Consider the following 13098-nt stretch of genomic DNA (forward strand, 5'->3'; position numbering starts at 1 on the left):
TTCCCTTAATATGGCAGGCTTGCACACCCTCTCTAGAGCTAACAACGGTCAAACTATCCATGGATGATGGCACATATTGAAGGTGGACCCCCAAAGTGAAGGCATTAATTACATAAGACCAAGAATACAAATAAAGAGTTGTATCGTTTTGGTTAATTAGCCCACGCTCTTACTTCTTAATAACATTACTAGGTGGCTTGCACTTTAGAATCTGCACTATGTAATTTACTCAACATATATTTTTTCATTGGGTCATGGCTTTTCTCACAAGCAAAGTGCACCAAACCTAATGGTGTGGCAAAGGTATGGGTTGACCATATTGTGGGTACACATACACTCAATTGTGTGTGCATGCGTGGTGATTTCGTGCGCATGTGTGTCTATCATGGGCACGGTCAATCTAATTATCTACTCGCCTTCATAGGTATGTGTGTAGACAACATATCCAAAGACTTGGTGATGTGATGGGCCATCATACTTTTGGGGAGACGAGAGAGAGAGAGAGAGAGAGAGAGAGGTGTGTTTAAGATTCAAATTTGTGATTGTGAGTTTTGACGAGCAATCCTCACCTTGAAATTGAATAGGAGAAGCCAAAACCTACAAGTTGCCCATGGACTTTGTCTTTGTTCTTCCGCATCTTTAGTCTTAGGCCTTTGAGGATGGTTGCACGCTGCCAGACTTGCGGATCGTTTCTAGGCTAACTAACGCGTGTAGAAAGCAAGGCAAAAGGAAAACGAAGACAAGGGTTGCATGGCACATCTGACGTTCTGAGCCTTGAGGGTCCCACTAATAGCCGAACATGCGCCGTGGCGAATCTGGTGATATCAGTCACTGTACAAGAGGTAAAATTGACGTTCTGAGACGATTACCTAGATGGGAGTGTGACGTGCCGAGGTGACGTGTCGTGTCGGGACCACAGCCGTCAAATTTGATTCTCATTCGTTACTTCCTTTTAGAAAGCTTGGAAAACCAGGCGACTGCGGAATAAGCTCGGGAGTCGGGAGTCGGGAGTCGGGGAAATGGCGCAGACGCCCTTCTCCGTCTTCGTCATCATCATCGTCTTCTTCTTCTTGTCACTGTTTGCAGGTCTCTCAGTGTCGCCATTAATAGTAGCAGCAGCAGCTTCTTCTTCTTCTTCTTCTTCCGGCCCTCCGCTCCGCGTCCTGATCCCATACAAGGTCGGCTTCGAGGAGTTCGTCAACTGGACAGGCCCCCCTCATCATAAGCCCGCCCTCAGCACCACCTTCGATGGCTTCTGTGTCCAAGTCTTCCTCCAAGCCATGTCCCGCGTTCACCCTCGGCCCGCCTTTCATTTTGTTGGACACGGCGACGGTCTTTCCACCCCTAGCTACAATGACATGGTCGACATGGTTCACAATAGGGTCAGTGCCTCTCCCTGCTTTAATTGCCTGTGTCCATGCTTGTAATATAATCTTTGTGATGCTGGTAATAGTCATCATGGTGTTATCCATCGCGCTAACGAATTCCTAGCAGGGGATCATTGGTTTCACCCAAAATGTGTGTTTCTGTGTCTGTGGTTTTTCTGTGTGTGTGTGTTGTTGGGGGGGGGGGGCGCGGGAAACAGGGAGGGGGAGGGTTTCACAGGTAATTTTAGCAGAATTCCCATTATAATTACACCTTGTGAATTACATCAACATTAGAAGTCACTATGAGGGAGGACTCCATACCTAGTGGGTGGAGGCATCGGGCTGCCGGACATCGGTGGGGGTGTGCAGCCACCAACCGCACCTACCTAGGTATGTGGTGCGTGCTCATCAGAAGCTCATGATGTTGAACATTCTATGGAAAAAGGAAGGGAAAAAAACCCCTTTTCCCAGACAACTGTCAAAACTTCTTGTGTGTATGTGCACATGCTGCATACACATCCTTGTGCAGGCGCATGCATATGTGCCTGCGTGCGGTGTTCACGAAAAACCAAGGTTTTATGTCGACCAAACTGCGAAGTTTTTAGAGCAGCTACCAGGAAGTTTGAAATTTGACAAAATATAACTTCATTTTAGTTATACATTTGAGAAGTGTCGTTCAAAAGCACTGGGGGAAACCTGCAACTTTCAAAATCGAAGGTGTTTGGATCATCTGTTTAAATGTCTTAATGTTTAAACATATTGCTCTGATGATTTAGTTCTAACACCTTGCTGTGCTATCGAATTGATCCCAATCATCAGGAGGCAGACATCATTGTGGCGGACCTTACGATCAACAGAGATCGAATGGACAAGGTGGACTTCACTCTGCCTTACATTCAGTCCTCACTTGTGATGGTGGTACCTCTCACACATGGGAAGCCCACCACCATGTGGGACTTCCTGCATCCCTTCTCATTGCAGCTATGGCTGGTAATAGGATGTGCCTTCCTTTCCACTGGGATGCTGCTTTACATCCTGGAAAACAAGAACCCAGAATTCATGAAGGATTCCAGGCATGGCAAGCACAGATCTCGTCCCAACCCTGAACCTGTTGATTCTAGGACCATGAGAGGTTCACCAACATCAAACACGAGCTGTAGCAGAACAGATAGTATGCAACCGCGCCGCATTTGTGAGGGAAGCCCTCATGAGGTGCCTTCTCATCCCAATGAGGAGAATAGCAACAACAATGACCACACTGGCGTCGATGAGAATACCACCATGGAACCGCCTTTCAATGGCAGCCTAGGAATCGAAGCTCAGCGCTCGGTTCATTCTCCTCTAAACTCCCCGGTTTCCCACAAGCAACGGCTCCTCAATGCCTATTGGTGTGTTATAAATCCTTATTTTCAAACTGATTTTTAATCAGACTATTAATATAAGCTTAATCAAGCCACAGTATACAACTGAATAACTAGTTTCAATTTCAGCAATTCAACTTACAAAGACAGATCTTGAACTGTATCTATTAGGGTAAAATTAAATATGTATTCGGATTGAAGCAACCTGCACAACATATTTCACACGATTTGTATGCTCCTTCCCATACTGTTTCTAAAGAAAATTTTGGATCAGGTTTACATCACTGTGCGTGTTTTTTTCTCAGCGTAAGTACTCGTTTCAAGCCTTCAATGTCTCACCCATTTTTCCTTTTACTCTTACAACCAGGACCTGATCACAAGAGACTAATGCTGAGATATATTTGATGCAGAGGAGTATGTAAGAACACATACAGGACGCATCGTTACTGTTGCTTGGCTGTTCACTGCGCTAATTTTCTACTCTAGCTACACAGCAAGCTTGGCATCCCAGCTTTCTGCTCAGCAGCTCTTTCCTACCATTCAAAGCTATGAAGGCCTGCTAAAGAGTAGCACTAAGCTTGTTGGTTATCAAAGCGGGTCATTTGTGGGAGACTATCTAAGGCACTTGGGTTTCCCACACCGGAGATTAAAGGCATATGCTTCTCAAGAAGACTATGTGAAAGCTTTACAATCAGGTCAAAGTAATGTGGCGGCTGTTCTCGATGAAACCCCTTACGTGCAAATTTTACTGCAGAAGCACTGCAATGATTTAACTAAAGCAGGCGATCAGATTGCCTACTTTGGTGGATTTGGCTTTGTAAGTTGCCGAACTCCCTTTATAACTTGCTATATGAGTGTTGGCTTTGTCTATGTCTTGCGGTTGGCCACATGGCAATTTCTCATGCCTTAGGTGAGTATCCATTTGCCTCATTAATGGAGGCAGCCATGCCCAATCAACTTTGGCTCAAAGAAGTATTACATGGCCAGAGGCACTGCACTGGTTTGAGACAAGGTTGCATTAAGCACTTCTCCAAGGCTGTTCAAGAATGGAGCAAGTCTGCATTACAACCATGAATGCAATGCAGTGGCAGAGACTGCCAAAGCATCATATATAATGTTAGAGCCACTGCCCGTTATATGACTCCGTGTTACGCCAAGATGGCCTTCACCAAGTGATGAACAGTCCTCCTTTGAGTGCAGCCTCAAGCTTTAGTTCGAATAAGTGATCAGAAGTAACTACCATAAATGATCACATTGTTTGTTTAACTGCCCTTATATATAACCGCAGTGAAAATCACTCTTCCTATAATTGCAGGCTCAAGCTTGACTTTGAATAAGTGATCAGCAACTTACTGTACTGTCATAGCCACTACTGTAGGCGATCACGAATTCTCCTGTAAGCGCAGCCTGTTTGATTAATCGACCAGCAGCAATGCGCCATTGCCACTCCTGTATTGGCCAAAATGAGAACTCTCAAAATAGGGTCCACACTTGACATCAGTAGATGCATTCATTCTAGCAAGCATGAAATCTCCATCAAAGTGTACATTTGATATACACAGAGGTCCCAGAAAGCTATATTGACAGCAAAATGAATCTTCGTTGCAGGCCGTGAGCAAGAGTTTACCATTGCTGACGAAGAAGATATCAGAGGGGATCCTGGAGATGGCTGAAAATGGGGATCTGCAGAAGCTGAAGGATAAGTACCTGGTTAAAAATGGGGACTGCAAACCCAACATGGCTCCTGATCACTTACAGTTGAGCAGGTTCGCTGGGCTGTTTATCATCTTCGGGGGATTGTATGCGATCTGCGTGCTGTGGAGGATCGCAACCAAGGCCCCCTCATACTGGAATCCTGTCACACGCATGACCAGACGTCAATTAACATCGAGATCATTGAGCAGAGGCTCAAGAAGGGTAGCCGATGAACCTGGGATCGTGTAATTAGTAATGATCGTACATCGTGTTATGTATATCATATGTGGGTTCCTCTGCAATTCAGTGCCCAAAATTTGTAACATATTTGAGCAGTGACTACGATCAACATTCAACAATTGTATTATTTGTAACATATTTGTGCAGCGACATGCAGAAAGAAATTTCTTGAAAGGGGACGAGGTGGTATCATCTGACCTTGGGGAATTGAGAGGAAAGGACATGGCCAGGATTATGAAGTCAATTGCCTAGTCATGATGCTTCACTTAGTTTGTATGTAAAACTAATTTAAATATCATGCCTAAAAAGGGAATCTATTAACACATCGGACTCACCATAAGCAATTGATACGCCTATGGCTTCTTATATATATATTTTTTGTCATAGAAAATCAATATGACTCTTTATAGAATTTATGAGAATTAAAAAAACTGACTTAATCACAAGGCTTGCATGGCAAGAGTAGGGGTTAAGTAAAACACTTTAGTGAAGTGAAGCAAAAGAGTTACAAAAATTGACCAATCTATTTGCCTACAAATACTCGGTTACCCAACTATAAGATGTCATTTTACAAGTACATTGTAAGACATATAAATTTCCTTCTTATGTTACCGTTTTTATATTTATTTATTAAAATAATGATTAGGTGTATATGTAGATATGTTCTCATACATGCACACAAATAAGTAGTTTTTTTTTTTTTTTTTTGGGGGGCGGGGGGGGCGAGTAATGTGTGGATGTTTGTTTATGTGTGGTACTAAATTGTTCATTATAGACTTTCTAAATCAATGGATGAGTCATGGATTATGATACATTTCTAGGAGACTGTATAACTAGATGAGAGAGAGAGAGAGAGAGGGGGGGGGAGAGAGGGAGGGAGGGAGGGAGTGTGTGTGTGTGTGTTTGTGAATCTCTGAAACTAGCATGTCTTGAATTGAGTTATTGGATGTAAGATTCGTGAAGTAAGAAGCCAAAATCATGCCAAGAAATTTGTATATGCACAAACATTATTAAACCTGTGAATTTGGCATAATGTGCTTTTCTATCATGTTATTTGTTTTGCCTATGAGAGGATTTACACACAAAGTCAGCGACACCTAGTTTGTGTTGAGAGAGAGAGAGAGAGTACGAGAGAGAGACACAAGACATGCTCCCAAAGAATGATTCATATTGATGTAGAGTTAGTATATATAGGTGAGACCCAAGTCAAGTGAGAGATGATATATATAGTTGTAACATCCCCACTCAAACAAAGGTCTCTAGCTGCGAGTGAAAAAACCCTTGGGGAGAACAAGGGAAAAACCCGAGCCCCTACACATACCTACGATACAAAAATGATTTACTATAAAGTTTTCTTGAATACAATGATGCATGCCTCAATCAATGAGACAAGAACTTAGAACAATACCAAGTGCATGTCTTAATGAGCTAAAGCGAGCTTCACTAAGAGCTTTTGTGAAGATGTCTGCAACCATTTGATCACACTGGGACAATGCTCCACCATAATGGAACCTTTCTTGACTTCATGTCGAACATAATGATAATGAATAGCCATATGCTTTGATTTACTATGTTGTATATAGTCTTTGGTAAGACTAATAGCACTTTGGTTATCGCATCGAAGAGGTGTACTAGATGATGACGGATGTCCCAAATATGCAAGTAGTTGTCGAAGCCAAACTAGCTCGCGAGCTGCTAATGATGTAGCAACATATTCGGCTTCAGTTGTAGAAACCGCAACACATCGTTGTTTCTTGCTGGACCAAGAAACCAAACATCTATTTACAAAGAAACAATTTCCACTTGTAGATCTCATGGATAAGTGTGAACTTGCCCAATCAGCGTCTATATATCCAATAAGGTCAAGAGAAGTTGAACAAGATAAAGAAGAATCCTCTTCATGACGATAAATAAGACCAAATTCCTTAGTACCCTTGAGGCACTTAAGAATACGTTTTGCAGCACTCCAATGAATAGTGGAAGGGGAAGAAAGATACTGTCCCAAAAAGTTAGCTGCAAATAAAATATCTGGTCTTGTGTTTAAACCAATAAATTGAAGACAACCAACAAGATTAGCAAAAGGTTGATGAATGGCTGATTCTTCATTGCGTGTTGTAGATGTACCCTTGGTAGAGCTTGAAAGAATGGGAGTGTTGGCAGAGTGCGCATTTGTCAACCCAAACTTCTTAACAATATCATTAATAAACTTTGTCTAGCGAAGAAGAAGAATGCCTTTTTGTCGGTGTCGTTGAACTTGAATACCCAAACAAGAATGTATCTCACCAAGATCCACCATTTCAAATGCAGTCGATAAAAGCTTCTTCATAGCATCCAAGAAAGCAATATTATTTGACACAAGAATAGTATCATCAACATATAGAGCAAGAATAATAAAATATTTATCCTCCCTTTTGATGTAAAGATTTGGGTCAGCAAAACATGCAACAAAACCTTTAGATATAAGGAACTGATCAATCTTAATATACCAAGCACGAGAGGCTTGCTTCAATCTATATAATGCACGATGAAGCTGGCATACAAGATGCTCCTTTCCTGCAATCATAAAACCTTTAGGTTGCTCCATATAGATTTCTTCTTCAAGATCTCCATTGAGAAAAGCCGTTTTAACATCCATTTGGTGAATTTCTAGATCAAATAGTGTTGCAAAAGCCAAAATCATACGAACAGTTGTGGAGCGCACAACGGGAGAAAATGTTTCTTGATAATCTACTCTTGCAATCTGTGAGTAACCTTTTGCAAAAAGTCGTGCTTTGAACTTATCAAACGAGCCATCAACTTTGGTCTTGATTTTATAAACCCATTTACATTTGATAGGAACACGATTTGGGGGGAGTTCAATAAGAATCCATGTACCTTTGGAGATTAAAGAATCGTACTCAGCTTGCATAGCTTCTTGCCATTGATCCCTTTGAGACGAATTGATAGCTTCCATATACGATATTGGATCCTCTTGGACAGACATAGCATCATCAAAGACATCATATTCAATAGAATAGAATCCATGCTCTATCTCAATAGGAAGATCGACATAGATCTCCAAATTTTCATCAATCTTCTTTGGAGGTGAAGGAGGTTTATGATCATCAGAATTAGTAGAATCACAAAGCAAGTAAGGAAATGCACTAAGCAAAGACTGTGTATCATTTGAAACATCTGACGACCATGTGCCACCCATAGTCTTCTCATCAAATATAGCATCACGACTAATGATAACCTTTTGAGAAGAAGGATCATAAAATTTGTAACCTTTGGAATGATCTGAATAACCAAGAAAAATAACCTTCAAACATGGAGGATCCAACTTATGTTGAGTGTCCTTGGGCACATGAATATAAGCAATGCAGCCAAATGTGCGAAAGTGAGAGACTGAATGTGTCTTCCCTGTCCAAATTGTTATAGGAATTTTACCAGCAGGTGCAGTAGTTGGAAGATGATTTTGAATAAAAGCAGCTGTTAGAAGTGCTTCAGTCCAAAACTTTCGAGACAAACCAGAGTGTATAAGCATGCAACATATAGCATTAAGAATAGTGCGATTTTTGCGCTTAGCAACACCATTTTGCTGAGGAGAATAAGGAGCTGTAAACTCATGATGAATACCTTGATCATTACAGAAGTCATCAAATAGATTGGATACATATTCACCGCCATTGTCACTACGAAGCATCTTTATAGAGAATCCTGTTTGAAGCTCCACACTTATCTTGTATTGTTTAAATATAGATAAAGCCTCAGACTTATGTCGAAGAAGATAGACATGTGTGTACCGTGAGAAATCATCAATGAAAGTTATAAAATATCGATATTGAGACTTTGAGGCAGGAAAAGGACCGCAAATATCGGTATGAACCAAATCCAAGAGAGCACAGGAATGTGATGAAGTAGAAGTGTGGAAAGGCGAACGATGGTGTTTTCCAAGTGCACAGTACTCATATATTCCCATACGTGGATGAGATTTAAGATCCATACCTTGCACAAGACCATGACGATGAAGATCAATAATTTTGGCAAAATCGGAGTGTGCAAATCGTTGATGCCATAATTTGCAATCTGCATCTCCAAGGGCAGCAACAACATTTGCAACTGTATCGTTCAATGATAGCTCAAATAGATTACCATGTCGAGGAGCCACTGCTATAGTATGCCCGTCTTTCTCCATACGACATTGATTATGATCAAAGCCAACAAACAAACCAAGATCAACTAGACAAGCAACAGAAAGAAGATTTCTTTGCAAATCTGGAACATGAAGAACTCCTCTTAATATTCTAGTGGATGAAACAGTCCCTAGATATAAATCACCCACTCCTTTGACTTGACAAGTCGTATCATCCGTAAGGTAAACAAACTTCTTGACAGGAAGAGAATGATAATTGTGAAGCCACTGCGATTGGTATGTCATGTTTCCAGTGGCACCTGAATCAACGATGAATAGAGAACCATCATGAACATGAAGTACCTTTTCTGGAGAGATATCATGATGAACGAAATTGAGCTCTTGATGAATATGATCATCATCAATTGTAGTTTGTTGAACAATATAAGCTCGAGAACGTTCTTCATCATAACTACATTTATAACAATGACGAGATGGATGATCTGTATGTGCACAATAATCACAAGGAGGAAAACTTTTGGACGAGCGAGGTTGCTTTGTAGTAACTCCATGCTCCTCATCATATTGACATGCCCAGCAATCAGAAGCCACATGGCCTTTCTTATCACAATAAGAACAATGTTTGTTAGGATAAGCAAGACGAGAAGATTTACTACCTTGATTAGGGCGTCCACCCTGCTGAAAATGTGAACCGGGACGTTTGCGAGCAACAAAAGCAACATCAAAATCCCTTTGTTTGTGAGTGACCAAAACAACATCAGATTTTTCCAAATGATGCTCATGACGTTGAGAATATTCAATAAGAGATATACATACTTTGTCAAAGTGGATATCATCCTTGTTAGACAAAATAGTGATGATATTGTCATATAAAGGATCTTTGATGGTATGAAGAAGTTGAGTAACAATCTGATTTTTAGCAACAGGAGCACCGGCAGTACCAAGCTGATTGATAATGCCTTTAAAAGCCTCGATATGAGAGTGCATAGAAGTACCAACCTTATATTGAAGATTCTTCAAACAAGTTTGGAGATATAAAATTTCGGTGACCGATTTCTTCTCAAACGTTGAGATAAGATACTCCCAAACAGCATGAGAGGTTTCCAGATCAAAGACATCCAACATAAGTGAGTCAGGAAGTGCAGACAATATATAACGACAAGCCGCTTTGTCACGACGAATCTAATCAATATGATCAATTTTCCATTGTTCAAATAATGGACCATCAATAATCACAGAATTATTATTCATCACATCAATAGGTTGAACTGGGCAAGAGAAGTCACCCAAAACAATATTAAATAATTCGTCACCTTCAAGAATTAGCATCATCTTTACTTTCCACCCAGAAAAGCCTTGTCCTTGGAAGAAGAGAACTGAACGTTGGCCAGATGGATATCCGTTAACAATTACGCAATTGGCTATGCAGTTTTAAATAAAGAATGACATATTCGAGCAAAATTACTGTCTTGAATCCTGAACTGTCATAACTTTTGATCTAGATTTTGACAGGATTCGAGAGCACGACGAGAGCTCTATCATCCAATTAACTAATACTTCTAATTTGAACAAGTTCATGTATCAAATCATCACTTGTGCAAAGAATTCAATCAAGTATAAACAATGAAACAACTTATCTTCCTTGTTGTTGCTACACGTCCATAGCTCTGATACCATGTAGAGAGAGAGAGAGAGTATGAGAGAGATACACAAGACATGCTCCCAAAGAATGATTCATATTGATGTAGAGTTAGTATATATAGGTGAGACCTAAGTCAAGTGAGAGATGATATATATAGTTGTAACAATTTGCAACATATTTGCCAATCAAAGTGCTTATTTAGCAGCTCAACATCCACTCTCCTTCACACATTAGAGAGGACATGACTTCTTGTTTACTTACCATCAAACTAGTGATGGACAAGGGTGCACTTTCTGTATGTGCAATTAATCAAAAAATGATATTTTGATTATTTTTTACTTTTTTTGCAAAGTTTTTGCTATTGATGTTAAAGGTATTATTGTCAAGATTGTGGGAGAGAAGGAAGGAGTCTCACTTGTAGCTTTCTTGCTTGCACAATGGGAGAATGCACACACAGGTGGAGGCTGAAAACAGTTTTCCTCTTCTTAGTTGTGTAAGCCAAAAGAACTCTCTTACAAAGAAATAGAAGAACCCTATATATGGGTCTCAAACCAAACTCAACTAACTAAGGTGGCATACTTACTAAACCACGAACTAGAGTAGATAAGGATAGCTGTCATCTAGCTATTATCCATGGGTGGTGTACCAACCACATCTACAACTAACAAGTCGGTGACATAAATGCACAACGGTCACCCTGGCATATCACGACTGGAGCTCGATATCTCAACACTCCCCCTCAAGCTCAATTCCAATTCCTGCACACCAAGCAGGTCTCTGAACTTGTGCAGCTTCTCTGCGCCCAATGCCTTTGTGAATATGTCAGCTACCTGATCCTCTGTGCTGACATAAACTAGATCAATAAGACCTAGTAAAACCCTCTCCCGCACATAGTGATAATGCACCTCAATGTGCTTTGTTCTAGCATGATAGACTGGGTTATTTGCCAAGTATATACTACTCATGTTGTCACAATAAATGACAACTGGCCCATCTGTAGGTTGATGCATATCATAAAGTAGCTTATGCAACCAAGCTACCTCACATGCAGCCATTGCTGCACCCCTGTACTCAGCCTCTATGCTCGATAAGGAAACTATACATTGTTTCTTGCTGCTCCAAGTGACTGCAGCACTCCCAAAAGAGAACACATATCCATTGGTAGATCGTCTATCAGAAATACTACTAGCCCAATCAGCATCAGTGTATCCATGCAATTGTATCTGAACCCTAGTCTCATAAAATAGTCCATACTGCAATGTGGACTTCACATACCTGAGTATGTGTCTAGCTGCATCCAAATGTTGTTTTCTTGGAGCCTGCATAAACTGACTTACCGATCCAACAGTATAGCTCAAATCTGGCCTGGTAATAGTCATATAAATCAAACTTCCTACTATGCGTCTGTACATAGTAGGGTCTTCGAGAAGCTCACCTGCATCTGTGCTCAACTTCACATGTTGCTCCAAAGGAACTGAAATCGGCTTACAGCCTGTCATCCCATATTTGGACAGCATGTCCAATCCATACTGCCTTTCAAAGAGCCATATCCCACTTGGTGATCTAATCACCTCAATGCCCAAGAAATAACGCAGCTCTCTCAAATCCTTCATCTCAAAGTTCTGCTTCAATAGCATTTTCACATGAAGGATATCTTCATCACTATCACCTGTGATAATCAAATCATCAACATAAATGACAAGCAGCATAATACATTTCTCTGTTTTTCTCACATAAAGTGAGAAATCTGCCTTGGAAATCTGAAAGCCAATAGTGACAAGATAGTGTCCTATCTTGTCAGACCATGCCCTAGGTGCTTGCTTTAAGCCATACAAGGCTTTCTTTAACCTGCAAACAAACTCAGGATGAACAGCATGCACATAACCTAGTGGCTGCTTCATATAGACCTCTTCTTACAAATCACCATGCAAGAATGCATTCTTTACATCCATTTGATGTAAAGACCATCCCTTTGATGAAGCCATAGCAATGACTACTCTTACGGTTGTCATCCTTGCAACCGGACTGAATGTTTCTTCATAATCAATGCCATATGTTTGTGCATACCCCTTGACTACTAATCTTGCCTTGTATCTGTTCACAGAACCATTTGCATTGTGTTTCACCTTATAAACCCACTTACAACCAATTGCATTCTTATCTTTAGGCAAAGGTACCAATTCCCATGTAGTATTTGCTTCCAAGGCATCCATTTCTTCATCCATGGCTTTCTCCCATTTTTCTTTTCCCATGGCTTGCTCAAAAGAAGTGGGTTCTGGTTCATGTATCACTTTGACCATATATGCATAGTGAATGGTTGTAAATCCATCATATTTCAGTCTATCCACAGGATACCTAGCTCTGGTAGACCTGCGCAAAGTAGATTCACTCCCAGGTGCTCTCAAAACATCCCTGGTTTTCCTTACTCCAGGTGTAACAATAGAAGGAATACCCAACTCATCATCAATGCTATGTTTTGAGCCACTGGATTCACCATCCACATAAGAGTGACCTGCATTCACATCAAACATGGGCTGATCTACCTTTTCTTTTCCTTTTCATGATACCTGCATACCACTATCTGCATTGCTTTGAGAAGATTCTCCTAATCTCAATCTGCCTGTCCATGGTGAAGAATGTGAACCACTGGTAGAGGAC

The 13098-nt window shown here is 40.8% G+C and overlaps 1 protein-coding gene across 1 annotated transcript; it reads left to right on the forward strand.

Moving 5' to 3' along the window:
• The first annotated feature begins 964 nt into the window (after positions 1 to 964).
• On the forward strand, positions 965 to 4948 carry LOC148012038 (glutamate receptor 3.3-like). The gene is made up of 5 exons (XM_087669615.1): positions 965 to 1382; positions 2187 to 2755; positions 3003 to 3034; positions 3139 to 3545; positions 4337 to 4948. The coding sequence occupies exons 1-5, from the start codon at positions 1020 to 1022 to the stop codon at positions 4670 to 4672; spliced, it is 1707 nt and encodes a 568-aa protein (XP_087525741.1). The 5' UTR covers positions 965 to 1019; the 3' UTR covers positions 4673 to 4948.
• Positions 4949 to 13098: the final 8150 nt, after the last annotated feature.

Source organism: Lygodium microphyllum, chromosome 27, assembly GCF_053477565.2.
Source record: "Lygodium microphyllum isolate KBCC chromosome 27, Lygodium_microphyllum_v1.1.10, whole genome shotgun sequence".
Taxonomy (NCBI): domain Eukaryota; kingdom Viridiplantae; phylum Streptophyta; class Polypodiopsida; order Schizaeales; family Lygodiaceae; genus Lygodium; species Lygodium microphyllum.

Excerpts from the sequence above, each read along its gene's own strand:
- LOC148012038 (XM_087669615.1), top strand. The coding sequence starts at position 1,020 with ATGGCGCAGACGCCCTTCTCCGTCTTCGTCATCATCATCGTCTTCTTC. Across the intron at positions 1,383-2,186 it reads TCGACATGGTTCACAATAGG|GAGGCAGACATCATTGTGGC; the intron begins GTCAGTGCCTCT and ends CCCAATCATCAG. Across the intron at positions 3,035-3,138 it reads GTGCGTGTTTTTTTCTCAGC|AGGAGTATGTAAGAACACAT; the intron begins GTAAGTACTCGT and ends TATTTGATGCAG.